This window comes from Salvelinus namaycush, chromosome 2 (genome assembly GCF_016432855.1).
Source record: "Salvelinus namaycush isolate Seneca chromosome 2, SaNama_1.0, whole genome shotgun sequence".
Classification (NCBI taxonomy): domain Eukaryota; kingdom Metazoa; phylum Chordata; class Actinopteri; order Salmoniformes; family Salmonidae; genus Salvelinus; species Salvelinus namaycush.
The window spans coordinates 43,421,988-43,437,631 of NC_052308.1; the positions used below are offsets into that span (position 1 = coordinate 43,421,988).

Below are 15,644 nucleotides of genomic sequence, written 5' to 3' on the forward strand. Positions count from 1 at the left end.
TCAGGGAAAATATATGGAGTAAAAAGTACATCATTTTATTTAGGAATGTAGTGAAGTATAAGTGAAAGTTGACCAAAATATGAATAGTAAAGTAGAGCACAGATAGCCCCCAAAAACTACTTAAGTAGTACTTTCAAGTATTTTTACTTAAGTACTTTACACCACTGGATTTTACCCACGAACCGCTACTGGGTAGGATACGAGTGTTGACAAATCTGAAGATTATGGGAAGATGGTGACGATCAATATTATGGTCGAGGTGTGTATATGCTCAGACCACGGTACTGCTTCTGGCAGAGAAACACACAAACACCTCCAGGAAACCATAGTCTTGAGAATGATGCAGTGTACTCCACTCCAGAGCTAGTCAATTGCCTCCTAACTTCGATCTGCCCTGCGATAAGCCAGAGAAAAAAGATGGCTCTAGCCCAGTTAGTATCCATTCCATCCATTCACCAAGGTGGTAGCCTGGCCTAGTGTAACAATGCATTTCACACTGGGCCTATTGGCCAACTGATTACCATATTCATTGGACTAGCTTTAATTAATCGGACCAATGCAGACATTGAAGCCGTGCTCCCGGGACCCTGCGGCGGACCGCTAGCCTGAAAACAGAGAGGTAAAAGGAGAGCAGAGAGGTCTTATCTCCACCGGCTTTGTGTTCCAATCATCCTCCTTATTAATCAGTAGCATTAATTACAGTCATTAATCACCTTCAGAATCGACGTGTCTCTGTTCGCGGGGGTGGAACGGAGGATAGCGGGGATTGCAGTGAAGCGCTTCGAACGGGAAAACGGCGAGGAGACACGCTGTACTCAGAGCTTGAGAATAAGTAGGTAAACCTTGCTGGAGTGTACTGATGTTACTCGTTTTCATCATTCAATTAGGTTGGGACATGAAACTATTGTGCCTGAACTAATTGCCTTTCTACTCAAACTTCTCTGGCGTTTACCCAAGAGTGTTTACGTATTTGTTGTTCAATCAAGTAAAAAGTCATTCTGGAAATAAACTGAAGTCCAAGGCGCATTTCAGAACCAATTTGTGTTTAAGGTTTTGTGTTGTGCGTTTCCTCCGCTCTACATGGTAGACATTTGCTGAGTTGAATATTACACTCTGTGTGATGTTCATGATGTGGATACACAGATACGGCACATGTAAGATGCACAGTTGAAATCGGAAGTTCACATACATCTTAGCCCAATACATTTAAACTCAGTTTTTCACAATTCCTGACATTTAATCATTGTAAAAAAAATCCCTGTTTTAGGTCAGTTAGGATCACCACTTCATTTTAAGAATGTGAAATGTCAGAATAATAGCAGAGAGAATGATTTATTTCAGCTTTTATTTCTTTCATCAAATTCCCAGGGGGTCAGAAGTTTACATACACTCAATTAGTATTTGGTAGCATTGCCTTTAAATTGCTTCACTTGGGTCAAACGTTTCGGGTAGCCTTCCACATGCTTCCCACAATAAGTTGGGTGAATTTTGGCCCATTCCTCCTGACAGAGCTGGTGTAACTGAGTCAGCTTTGTAGGCCTCCTTGCTCGCACACGCTTTTTCAGTTCTGCCCACAAATTTTCAATAGGATTGAGGCCAGGGCTTGTGATGGCCAATCCAATACCTTGACTTTGTTGCCCTTAAGCCATTTTTCCACAACTTTGGAAGTAGGCTTGGGGTCATTGTCCATTTGGAAGGTCATTGTCCATTTGCTTCAATATATCCACATAAATTCCTCCTTCATGGTGCCATCTATTTTGTGAAGTGCACCAGTACCTCCTGCAGCAAAGCACCCCCACAACATTATGCTGCCACCCCCGTGCTTCGCGGTTGGGATGGTGTTCTTCAGCTTGCAAGCCTCCCCCTTTTTACTCCAAACATAACGATGGTCATTATGGCCAAACAGCTGGCTTCTTCCTTACTGAGCGGCCTTTCAGGTTATGTCGATTTGGACTCGTTTTACTGTGGATATAGATACTTTTGTACCTGTTTCCTCCAGCATCTTCACAAGGTCCCTTGCTGTTGTTCTGGGATTGATTTGCACTTTTCGCGACAAAGTACGTTCATCTCTAGGAGACAGAACGTGTCTCCTTCCTGAGTGGTATGACGGCTACGTGGTCCCATGGTGTTTATACTTGCGTACCATTGTTTGTACAGATGAACGTGGTACCTTCAGGCATTTGGAAATTTCCTCCAAGGATGAACCAGACTTGAGGAGGTCTACAATGTTTTGGATGAGGTCTTGGCTGACTTCTTTTAATTTCCCCATGATGTCAAGCAAAGAGGCACTGAGTTTGAAGATAGGCCTTGAAATACATCCACAGGTGCACCTCCAATTGACTCAAATGATGTCAATTAGCCTATCAGAAGCTTCTAAAGCCATGAAATCATTTTCTGGAATTTTCCAAGCTGTTTAAAGGCACAGTCAACTTAGTGTATGTAAACTTCTGACCCACTGGAATTGTGATACAGTGAATTGTAAGTGAAATAATCTGTCTGTAAACAATTGTTGTAAAAATGACTTGTGTCATGCACAAAGTAGATGTCCTAACTGACTTGCCAAAACTATAGTTTGTTAACAAGAAATTTGTGGAGTGGTTGAAAAACGAGTTTTATGACTCCAACCTAAGTGTATGTAAACTTCCGACTTCAACTGTAGCTACTGTATATTTCTTTGTGCAATGTTTGTGGTGAACGAATGAATGAATGAACGAACATTTACAGTGTTAAAGTCGGAGGCTGAACTTACATCATTTAGAATGGTGAACGCTTCGGTCAGAGCGTCACCCAGCAGACCAATCCCTTTGGCGAACAGCTTGTCCAGGTGTTCTTTGAAATGCTAACAGATAACACAGGAAGAGACAAACATGCAGTATGATTTGAGTATTAATCCAACAAGTTCCCTCTGATACGATCTACATACAATTGTGTGTGTGTGTGTGTGTGTGTGTGTGTGTGTGTGTGTGTGTGTGTGTGTGTGTGTGTGTGTGTGTGTGTGTGTGTGTGTGTGTGTGTGTGTGTGTGTGTGTGTGTGAGAGAGAGGGAAACTTACAGCTTTATTATTTCTGTCTGCTCGTACCAGTGTGCCGTTCAGACAAGGCTCCACGTAGTGCATCTCCTGATTGTACTGTGAACACATATGGAGAGGGTTAGATATGAGTGGAAATACATGAAGCACACACACACACACACACACACATTGTGCAGGAAATTCTAGACATACCTATTCATTCATTGTCATTGTTTTAGATAAGAGGTTGACTAATCGTCATAAACACGGTATAGAAAAACGAGCTGTAGAAACACCATATTTTACTCAAATAAACTGATAAGTTCAATACCCCCCCCCCCCCCCCTCCCACACACACACACACACAATCCCACCCCCACAAACAGGTCATTAATGAGACTGACAGCGATGATGTTGAAGAAGTCGTCGTCTCCCAGTGTGTCCAGTATAGAGGAGACCGTCTGTCTGGCGATGGTCAGTCTCAGGCCCTTCATACTGCCACTAACGTCCACCAGGATCACCACGTCTTTAGGAGACGTCGCTGCCTGGATGTACCTGAGCAGGGAGGGACGACAAACTAGTATCCACGCACCAGCCCAAACATTGGTTCTATCTATCCATTAAATACATGGGAGTATATCAAGCGTGTGGATAACAACACACAACCCGTTGCCCAACCTAGGACTGCAATGCAGCAAACACTGACTGGAATCAATTTACTGTAGCGGAGCCAAAGCACCACACAACAAATGGACAACGTACGTGACAGGGGTTAAGACTTGCCATACTGTACGCTGCACAAACGTCTTGATATGGACATCATACTGTAGGCTACAGAGCAAGGAAAGAATCCGTGTTCTAATTGGCTAATGTGGACCTATTGTGAAAAAGCATACCACTTCCTGTTCCTGCAGTCGAAGGCGATGACCCCGTGTTCGTCTGGATGCCATTTGACCCCTGCAACCATGAGGAGAAAGACACGTAGCTAGATACACAAAGCAGCATGTTTAAGTCATACAGAGTGTAAGGATGTGCCAGAGTCAACTATGGGCTGCACATTGCCTGTAGAAACGGGGGTTAAATAAGCAGGTTTGTCTCCGTTTCTTTCATTGCTACTCAATAAAAATTAGAAAGGAGAGTCGGGTCTAAGGATGTCAGATCCCTGAAGGGCACAGTGCTATGCTAGTATGTCCTACACTCTAAAGCAGGGGTGGGCAATTCCAGTCCTCGAGGGCCTGATTGGTGTCACAGTTTTGCCCCAGCCCCAGTTAACACACCTGACTCCAATAATCGCCTAATCATGATCTTCAGTTTAGAATGCCATTTGATTAATCAGCTGTGTTTGCTAGGGATAGGTAAAGAGTGTGACACCAATCTGGCCCTCGAGGACTGGAGTTTCCCGCCCCTGCTCTAAAGCCTCATCACATTAGTGAGCAGTCTGGACGTCATTCGTTTCAATGGGGATCGTCCACAACGGAGTGGTATCGCAGCTCCCCCTTGCGGTTGAAGGCTTCTTTGCGAAACGGATGTCGCAGGCTTCGAATTTTTCCAAACTTTGAGTTGTCTTCACTGCAGCCAGAGAGGAAGAGGCGAAGCGAGAGGGATAACTGGGTCCATAATCTGTCTTAGTGAATAGTGAATACTATTTTAGTAGTAATGTTAAATTGACCGTTGCCTCCCATTTTATTTTATTGTGATGGTAATGACTTTTGTTTTTGATGATAATTGTTAAGTGGAGGTCACTAGCGACACTATCTTAACCTTAGCCTAGCTTTTAGCTAGTTAGCTGCTCTGTTTACTAGCTTGACTTGCTAGAAAGTTAGAGAAACAAGTTGAGGAAAAAGTAACTAAACAAAACGTTTAATTATCACTTGAAACAATATATTTCTGTCTGAAAAGGTCATATTTTACAATCCCCCCCACAAAAAAATGCTATCTCTAACGAGAGACTAGGCACTCCTCCATCTTGTCTTGCGTTGTGAAACCCTATGCTCTCGGTCCACTAGTGGAACGAGATTGTGTGAAGATGACGTAGGACGTAATGAAATACGTCGTGATGTGTACGGGGCATAGCACTACACTAGCCTGAACTAATGCAGGACATCATCCACAGTCATCCACAGTGGTGAATGGCTTTAAATGATATGACTGCAATGAGAAGGGACACATTTCTGTACCACCACTTATAGGCCATCTTTGCGGTGTTACAGTAGGATATAGTACTGCAGTCAGCACTGTGGCTGTCTGATGGTGCTGTAATGATCCAATATCTCTGACTGCCATTGCTCTGGACTGCTTTGTAGTATGCTGCTGCTGGACTCACGCATTCTGAATAATTTGCTATATGCATCCTCTCTGATGGTCTGTAAAATTACAACATTAGCAAAATCACCCTTTTAGCGATTCCATTTCATTTCCCCGCAGTTCGTACAGTGACCGCTCCCAGCACCTCCCCCACACACGCACACACTTAGAACACACACACACTTAGACACAGAGACACACACTCAGACACACACACACAACTCACCGGGATACTGCCTAAAGAAGCCCTTGGCACTGCCAAAGTACTGCCATATCAGGGACGGGTCTTTTTCAAAGTTATCCACAAACACTTTATTCAAGGCCTCTGACCAATACACCCCATTCACTATGGCTGGATCTGAGAGAGAGAGACAGGGAGAGACAGTGAGCGGGAGAGAGACAGAGACAGACAGACAGAGAGAGAAAGAGAGAGAGAGAGACAGACAGTGAGTGGGAGACAGACAGACTGACAGAGAGAGAGAGAGAGAGAGAGAGAGAGAGAGAGAGAGAGAGAGAGAGAGAGAGAGACAGACAGACACAGAGACAGAAAGAGAGAAAGGAGAGGGGAGGGAGGGGAGAGAGACAGAGAGAGACCGAGTGAGTGAGATAACAACCAGGTAATAATGATCATCATCACCATTAACACTGAACACAGGTGTGCTGAACCGTTAACCTTTCGCCCTTATTGACCCCGCTGGTGGAGGGACAATGAGGTTGACGAAATACTGTCCTCCCGTCCTTCTGCTGCATGGCCTCCACATACATACACACACACAGAGACACACACGCACACACACACGGCCAAAGCAGAGACTGATCCTGTCAGGGAGCCTCTCATTGTGCCAAGAAGAAAGGGGGAGTGGGAGGCGCTGAGGAGGCCATTATATCCAGAGGAAAGAGGCCATTATATGCAGAGGAAAGAGGCCATTATATCCAGAGGAAAGAGGCCATTATATCCAGAGGAAAGAGGCCATTATATCCAGAGGAAAGTCAGCCAGGACTACACAGAGAGGCCACACACTGGGCTAGAAAACAAATAACAGTCAGTCACTACAAGAGAAAAAAAATAAACATCCCTTCCTCTCTCCTCTCGTCACTCACTCATGCTGTGACTGCTCTCTCTATCGTCGGGCCATTATGGACCCCCCACCCTCCAGTGGTACCGACACGGCTAGAGCACTTCACCTCATTCTCACCGTGCAGGGTCGGGGTCCATTCCATTCCATTGAAAATATATGGCACGTTTCAGTTGTTTTAATTCAAATTTTTGAATTTGACAATGAAATTGAACACAAATCAGCTTCTCATTCAATTGAAAATATTTGTATTTTCCCTGGAGGGCAAATCTGTTCCCGCCATGCACCCACTCCTATCTCATCTCATGTGGGCATGCCCCTACTTTTGCTGTATCCATTTTTGCACACAGTGGTGTCTGAGTGTCCCTACCTTTGTTGTAAATGTTGGTGGGCACCTGGACCACAATGAGGCTTAGATCTACCCATACACTTTATTTCCAGTAGGCTCTGTTGGGTGTTCGTGATGGTGTGTGCTGTTGAACGTCCCTTTGTTGTACATGTCGGTGTGTGCTGTTGAACGTACCTTTGCTGTGCACGTCGGTGTGTGCTGTTGAACGTACCTTTGCTGTGCACGTCGGTGTGTGCTGTTGAACGTACCTTTGCTGTACACGTCGGTGTGTGCTGTTGAACGTCCCTTTGTTGTGCACGTCGGTGTGTGCTGTTGAACGTACCTTTGCTGTACACGTCGGTGTGTGCTGTTGAACGTCCCTTTGTTGTACACGTCGGTGTGTGCTGTTGAACGCACCTTTGTTGTGTACGTCGGTGTGTGCTGTTGAACGTACCTTTGTTGTGCACGTCGGTGTGTGCTGTTGAACGTCCCTTTGTTGTGCACGTCGGTGTGTGCTGTTGAACGTCCCTTTGTTGTACATGTCGGTGTGTGCTGTTGAACGTCCCTTTGTTGTACATGTCGGTGTGTGCTGTTGAACGTACCTTTGTTGTGCACGTCGGTGTGTGCTGTTGAACGTACCTTTGTTGTGCACGTCGGTGTGTGCTGTTGAACGTCCCTTTGTTGTACATGTCGGTGTGTGCTGTTGAACGTACCTTTGTTGTGCACGTCGGTGTGTGCTGTTGAACGTACCTATGTTGTGTACGTCGGTGTGTGCTGTTGAACGTCCCTTTGTTGTGCACGTCGGTGTGTGCTGTTGAACGTCCCTTTGTTGTGCACGTCGGTGTGTGCTGTTGAACGTACCTTTGTTGTGCACGTCGGTGTGTGCTGTTGAACGTCCCTTTGTTGTACATGTCGGTGTGTGCTGTTGAACGTACCTTTGCTGTACACGTCGGTGTGTGCTGTTGAACGTCCCTTTGTTGTACACGTCGGTGTGTGCTGTTGAACGTACCTTAGCTGTGCACGTCGGTGTGTGCTGTTGAACGTACCTTTGTTGTACACGTCGGTGTGTGCTGTTGAACGCACCTTTGTTGTACACGTCGGTGTGTGCTGTTGAACGTACCTTAGCTGTGCACGTCGGTGTGTGCTGCTGAACGTACCTTTGTTGTACACGTCGGTGTGTGCTGCTGAACGTACCTTTGTTGTACACGTCGGTGTGTGCTGCTGAACGTACCTTTGTTGTACACGTCGGTGTGTGCTGTTGAACGTACCTTAGCTGTGCACGTCGGTGTGTGCTGCTGAACGTACCTTTGCTGTGCACGTCGGTGTGTGCTGTTGAACGTACCTTTGTTGTGCACGTCGGTGTGTGCTGCTGAACGTACCTTTGCTGTGCACGTCGGTGTGTGCTGTTGAACGTCCCTTTGCTGTGCACGTCGGTGTGTGCTGTTGAACGTACCTTTGTTGTACACGTCGGTGTGTGCTGTTGAACGCACCTTTGTTGTACACGTCGGTGTGTGCTGTTGAACGTACCTTAGCTGTGCACGTCGGTGTGTGCTGCTGAACGTACCTTTGTTGTACACGTCGGTGTGTGCTGCTGAACGTACCTTTGTTGTACACGTCGGTGTGTGCTGCTGAACGTACCTTTGTTGTACACGTCGGTGTGTGCTGTTGAACGTACCTTAGCTGTGCACGTCGGTGTGTGCTGCTGAACGTACCTTTGCTGTGCACGTCGGTGTGTGCTGTTGAACGTACCTTAGCTGTGCACGTCGGTGTGTGCTGCTGAACGTACCTTTGCTGTGCACGTCGGTGTGTGCTGCTGAACGTACCTTTGCTGTGCACGTCGGTGTGTGCTGCTGAACGTACCTTTGCTGTGCACGTCGGTGTGTGCTGCTGAACGTACCTTTGCTGTGCACGTCGGTGTGTGCTGCTGAACGTACCTTTGCTGTGCACGTCGGTGTGTGCTGTTGAACGTACCTTTGTTGTGCACGTCGGTGTGTGCTGCTGAACGTACCTTTGCTGTGCACGTCGGTGTGTGCTGCTGAACGTACCTTTGTTGTGCACGTCGGTGTGTGCTGTTGAACGTACCTTTGTTGTACACGTCGGTGTGTGCTGCTGAACGTACCTTTGCTGTGCACGTCGGTGTGTGCTGCTGAACGTACCTTTGTTGTGCACGTCGGTGTGTGCTGTTGAACGTACCTTTGTTGTACATGTTGGTGGGCACCTGCACCACACTGAGGCTGAGGTTGACTGACAGGTTGTTGAAGTGGTCGTTGGGTTCCAGAACGAACTCTCCTCCCAGCTCCACGTTGTTGCCCTCCTCATCCACCTCGTTGATCAGCACCGCGTTAAAGTACTCATACTGAGGAGAGGGAAATAATCCAGACCGTAATGATCGGGGTAACGTTGAGTTAGCATCAGCACCGCGTTGAAACACTCATACTTGGGAGAAATAGACAGTACACCAGTGGAGGCTGTTGAGGGGAGGACAGCTCATAGTAATGGCTGGAATGGAGTCAATGGAACGCTTTCAGTGGTTAGAGTGTTGGACTAGTAACCGAAAGGTTGCAAGATCATATCCCTGAGCTGACAAGGTAAAAATCTGTTGTTCTGTATAGGGCAGGTAACCCACTGTTCCTAGGCTGTCATTGAAAATAAGAATTTGTTCTTAACTGACTTGCCCAGTTAAATAAAGGTCAAATATGCTTGATACCATTCCAATGACTCCATTCCTGCCAATGTTATGAGCCAGCCTCCACTGCAGTACTCATAGGGTTAACAGAGTTAACATCCACATTGTTGACCAGCTCCGCGTGGAAGTACTCATACTGGGGAGGAACAGATACAGTGCCTTTGGAAAGTATTCCGACCCGTCTGATTTCTTCCACATTATGTTGTGTTACAGCCTTATTCTAAAATGGGTTAAATATTTATTTTTCTTCTGTAATCTACACACAATACCCCATAATGGCAAAGCGAAAACAGGTTTGATAGAGCTCTTGATCTGATAGAGCTCTAGAGTTCCTCTGTTCCTCAATCAGGCCTTTATGGTAGAGTGGCCAGACGGAAGCCGCTCCTCAGTAAAAGGCACATGACAGCCCACACGGAGTTTGCCAAACGGCACCTAAAGACTCTCAGACCATGAGAAACAAGATTCTCTGGTCTGATGAAACCAAGATTGAACATCTCTGGAGAGACATGAAAATAGCTGTGCAGCAACGCTACCCATCCAACCTGACAGAGCTTGAGAGGATATGCAGAGAGGAATGGGAGAAACTCCCCAAATACAGGTGTGCCAAGCTTGTAGAGTCATACCCAAGAAGACTCGAGGCTGTAATCGCTGCCAAAGGGGCTTCAACAAAGTACTGAGTAAAGGGTCTGAATACTTATGTAAATGTGATATTTAAATTTGTTATTTGTAATAAATAACAAATTAAAAACAGTTTTTGCTTTGTCATTATGGGATATTGTGTGTAGATTGATGAGGGGGAAAAAACGATTTAATCAATTTTAGAATAAGGCTGTAACGTAACAAAATGTGGAAAAAGTCAAGGAGTCTGAATACTTTCCGAATGCACTGTATATAGGGTTAAAATCCCATAATCAGACCAGTGCTGCATTGAAGTACTCACACTGACGAGGGGAAACAGCAGAGAGTTACCATTCAACTCAACAACCAGTTTCAATAGCCTTGTAGCTATAAAGTCGTACTTTATTTCTCTTGACAACCCAGACCCTGATGAGGAAAACACATAAGTGTTGCATAAACGGGACGTCCTTTGTGATGAGCTCAAAATACATTAGAGGTGCGTTTAGACTGTGTATTTATACCGTAACGAGAGTCAAGTTCGGCACTTTCTCAGATAGGTTTCAAATGGAGTGGATGGTACAGTGTAGCAGACTAGCAGTGGTGGTTAGCTCTGCTGCTCGGCACTCTGGACGATGGAGGTTTAAGAGAACAATCAGACTTCTCTGAAGTGTAACTCTGCCGTGTGATTGGCCTGTACTTCACAAGGGGACCCGCTTAGAGGAGAGACTCTCTCATTCTTTCTAAGCAGCTCGGGTCTGGCTCTGGCTGTGGACTGACAGGCCCCCTGTTTGCCAGTGTGGTGCTGGGGGGAGGGATGGAGGGAGCTGGAGAGGGGGAGGTGTGATGGACTCTGTGGCGTACTCTGGGAAGGCCACGCCGGCATCACCATAAAGCAGGGCCTGACAGCTCATATCACGCCTGAGCGCCCCTCTGACTGGCCGAGGCGGGAGGAAGGGAGGAGGGAGGAGGGGAGGAGAGAAATGTGCACGCTCAGCAGAAGGGATAGTGCTGTAGAGAAAGAGGGCCGTTAACCATCAGGGTTATTACTGTAGTACAGAGCAGGAGTAGAGCAGGGCCACGCTGGGCAGGGGACACTGCGGCTCCACGCCCGAGACGCTCGACTGACTCTTCATGTAGGTTACTGTACACCACTGCAGTGAGATTGGGCCTACACTCTTAGAAAAAAGGCGATATCTAGAACCTAAAAGGGTTCTTTGGTTGTACCCGTAGGAGAACCCTTTGAAGAATTGTTTTTCCACAGAGGGTTCGACATGGAACCCAAAAGGGTTTTACTTGGAACCACAAAAGGATTCTACCTGGAACCATAAAGGGTTCTCCTGATTTCTAAGAATGCACTGTACCAGGGCTGGCAGCATAGGCAGGCATTGGTGGGTCTAATCCCCTTTTTACATTATTGCGCAACCCTGATTTTTCACAATGTCCTTTCCAGTACAGTTCCATGCAGCAACTATGGATGGATACGTAACCGGGCCAGGCACAGTACAGCTTGCCTCGGCTTGGCTTGCCTCGGTAGTGTATAAAGGGTTTAACTGGTCTAAACCCGGGCTGACTCGGCTCATGTGTTCCCTTCTTTAGTCGACCCCATCTTGGAGGTCAATGTATCGCCTATGAGAGAGTCTCGAGTCTCTTCAATGAGACCCCGTGCTCCGTCGTGACCATTTGATCCTCAGACTGAAGGCAGGCCACCAGAATTACTGAGACTTCTCTGCAATAGTAACAGACTTCACACAAATTTTTCAAAAATACTGTCTGTAGAAAAAGACTGTAGATTAATAAATGTAATGATTTATACAGGCCCATGTTCTAATATTATTTCCCAGCTATAAGCAATCTCTCTGGATACACTGTGGTTGAATCAACGTTGTTTGCACATCATTGCAATGAAATGACATTGAACCAACGTGGAATAGACGTGGAATAGACTTGACTTGACGTCTGTGCCCAGTGGAATGTAACTTTGTTTGATTTTTGAAAGTCTTATGTTGAAGCAAACACACTGTAGCCTATATGAAGCCTACTTTATCGAGTGGAAATTCAAACAGACGAACACGAGGCTACATAAAAACCAGCGTTAAGGATATTCGATCATTTTATAACATCAAACTCTGTGACGCCTCATTTCATCAACCTATTGCCGTTTTCTGACACCATGCATTTTTCACGCACCATTTCCCGAATTCACTATTGTCTCGTTTTAAGACGGTGTAGTGTTTTACATTGACCCGTGTTAGGTTTTACAGACAGGGTTTAAGGGCGTGCAGGTGACAACATAGTATACCGCAAGGTGAACTCTCTCAACCACTGTATCCGCTCAGTAGCCCCTAGGCTATCGATAACAGATCCCACAAAATAATAATGTATTTTTACTGTTGTGTCATTTTATGCTAGATGTCTCTCTGCAATGTAGGTTTAATTGTTGAATAGGAGATACGTGTTTTGTAAGCAGTAGACGTTTATGAGGCTTTAAAATAGTCTGGCTACTTTTGCTGATAATAAATATATATCAGACCTTTTTTGCAGTTCAAAGCAGGCTATGCTTTGAAGGAAAAAAATCTGTTTTATCCTACTCTAGATCTTTTAGATCAACGATTAGCAATTCTGAAAATCTTTTGCGACACTTTTCTAGAGAGACGTGGAGCTGCGGAGTAGCCTACCCTAGATATTTACAATGAAGAATAGGCGTTAGGATTTTTACAATGAACATGCGGGCATGAAGTTGCAGCAAGTTCACTGTAAAATAAGTAGCCTGAATAGAGCCTAAAGGAAATAACGAAATACATGTTTTAACGTAATAATAACCACGTGAGAGATCGATGCACGTTATTCGGGCAAATAGGTTGTATCTCATATAGCGTTAACAAAGGGATGAATTTGGTCACCATTTCAAATAATACCAAACAATGCTTATCTAAAATAGTAGCCCTGTTAAGTACGCACTAAAATATCAGCTAAACAATCAGTAACAGCCTTCAAAGCTGTGAAAATGTGTTACTAAGCTTGTGTAAGCATGTGTAGCTTATTGTAAACGTGTAGGCCTATACCGTAAATGCAGCATACGTGTAGCCTACTGCAGAACTAAATATAACACCCATAAAAAAAACAGGAAACCATTTTCTCAATGACAATATGCTATTAAATCATAAAACAATACAATAACGTGATGTACATACATATATCACCAGAGCAAGGAACACATATAATCATCTGGACACATTTAATCCGAGTGTTATCCCCAAACTGGAATAAGTGCAGAGTAATGAAGAATAATAACATTGAAATATGGAGAATGAAATGTGGTGCTACAATGGTAATAATGACCTTCTCGACCTTCTTCCAATGCGTTCATATAATCACCAGCGAAACAAACCCTGCGAACCACGGGGTGATCACAAAGTATTCATAACGCAAATGCGTCTATTAACTGGGAAGTGTAGCGCCATTATTTTTTAAAGTGTTTTTGTTGCCCGAGTGAGTTTCTAATCTTCAGGAGGAAATGTGGAACAATGCACTGTGCATAAGAGTTGCATTAATCTTTGTCTACTGGGAAGAGGGGGAAAGGGGGGGGGGGGGGGGGGGGGGGGTAGAGAGACAGAGGGAGGGAGGCAGGGTCCTGTACATTCTCAGTGTTACAGAATTACTGCAATCCCACCGCATAGGAAGAGGAGGCTCACTGCGCCAAGGAAAAGGAAGCCAGCGATAACAGCTGTAATGTCCTTTAAAGAGCACAATGGCCTGTGATGAGCTGTACAACACACCTGCATGGGAAGTTAGAAACCACACCTGAACAGATGCCGCAGCACACACAATGGGAATATTATATTCTCTCAAATTCCATAAATGTATGAGTATGAATGAATTTATGAACATTTCCTGTATGCAGTGAACATATCCCGAAGACACAGCTGATTGTCGTAGCATGACATCCAAGCATTTGTTTGTGCTGCATTACGTCTCATAACAGTGTACAATCTATATCACTATGCTTCGTTAGAAGACAAAAATAAATAAATGTTCCTTGGGTGTGAAATTGCATTTCGGACTTGTCAAAAGAAGAAGTACCCCACTATTGCTAATGGTCCAGTTACAGAACATTATGATATAATATGAGTCCATTGTGGTTTGTCAGTGGGCGCTGAACTTGAATACTTGGCTTGTGTTTTTCCCAACAGCAGTTTACTGGAACTGTCGAAACTCCCTCTTCAACAGGCTACTTATAAATGATGATTACGCTTCCAAACAATCAGTGAGTTATGACAGCCGCAGTTTGGTAAGGCGTTCGTCAATGTATGCAGTGTTTGCTTATTAAAAAGGCGTCATTTATCAGCACTGTGACAGGGTATTAATGCGAATGACTGTCAATGCCAGCAGACACTATACTGTCCTTAACCCCTTCTCTCACCTTGTTATAAGTTGCACCGTCCCCCCTCCCATCCGTCTTACCTGCAGCTCTGGGTCCTCCTCGTGCTGTAGATGGGCCTCCTCTGCTGCCTCCACCAGCCGCTGAAGGAGGGAGAAAAGGGAGAGATAGGGGAGGGGAGGGGTGGAGATAAGGGGAGGAGCGCAGAGGGGAAGCATAAGCACACCAGCTCAACTCAAAGTCATCACCCATCACCCAAGAGTTATTTGACCCCCGACAATGTCAGACCGTCTCAGTAGCTTCTAGTTCCAGCCAGCCTTCTGCAGGGAGACATTAAATCTGCTGTAACAGAGGGTCAGAGAGCTGAGGGCCAAGGAATGGTCCTGACTGCCTGGCTGCCTGTCTGGCTGTTTGGAGCACAGAGACATAAGCCTGCTCTACAGTACTCCTCTTGCAGCTCTGGGAAGGGGACAGCTCAAGCCAGTCTCGGAAATAAAAAAGGGACCAACATAATGTTTAGTCCAGTCTCCCTTCCCTGTCTTGCACTATTCTATATATTTCCCCCACATTTAGATATTTCTGAAAACGAATGGCTAGACAATTTGCTGTGTTGCATTACTTTTCACATCCGTATCCGATTTACATTTATGCTTCGTGACACCTGAGAAGACCAACCAACGTTCCTTGAGTGTGAAATTGCGTTCAAGTCTTGTCATAAGGTGAAGTACCCCATTATTGCTGATGGTGCAGTTACCGTATATTGTGACACTATATGAGGCCATTGTGGTGTGTCAGTGGACGCTGACCGTGGTGCTGAATATACAGCTGTGTTTTTCCTAATAGCAGTTTAAACCCGAAACTGTCGCCACTCCCTCGTCAACAGGCTACGTATGAATGATTATAGCGATATGTTGGTGTTATTTATTGAAGCTCATGCTCTTCGGTCGATGGATATATTCTTAATCCACTTCAAATGATATTCCTGATTCTACCCTCCTAGGACAGGGTTTCTTCAACACAGTTATATCAATAACCTGCCTCAAACCTGCTGGAAACAACATGAAACTCGTAGCAAATAGGCCTATATTCTGTAATATTTTTCTGTGATAAGATTTTCCCTTTCACGTAGGCTACTGTAGGCCTAGGTCTACATTTCTGCCTCGAAAGGCACCCACGGAAATACGTGCGTTCAGTGAGACGCTTGATTGGCATATGGCCCAAGGTAGAACCGGATCCCATAACAC

General features: G+C 45.3%; 1 protein-coding gene across 1 annotated transcript in view; it reads right to left on the minus strand.

Annotated features, from left to right (window-relative positions):
• LOC120021818 (voltage-dependent calcium channel subunit alpha-2/delta-3-like) overlaps window positions 1-15,644 on the minus strand; it is a 50,788-nt gene that overhangs the window by 29,155 nt on the left and 5,989 nt on the right. The window contains exons 4-10 of the mRNA XM_038965671.1: window positions 14,484-14,543; window positions 8,912-9,074; window positions 5,541-5,672; window positions 3,907-3,967; window positions 3,415-3,565; window positions 3,053-3,127; window positions 2,750-2,839 (exon numbers count right to left, since the gene is read on the minus strand). Coding sequence (XP_038821599.1) covers window positions 2,750-2,839; window positions 3,053-3,127; window positions 3,415-3,565; window positions 3,907-3,967; window positions 5,541-5,672; window positions 8,912-9,074; window positions 14,484-14,543 — 732 coding nt within the window. The remainder of the gene's footprint in view (window positions 1-2,749; window positions 2,840-3,052; window positions 3,128-3,414; window positions 3,566-3,906; window positions 3,968-5,540; window positions 5,673-8,911; window positions 9,075-14,483; window positions 14,544-15,644) is intronic.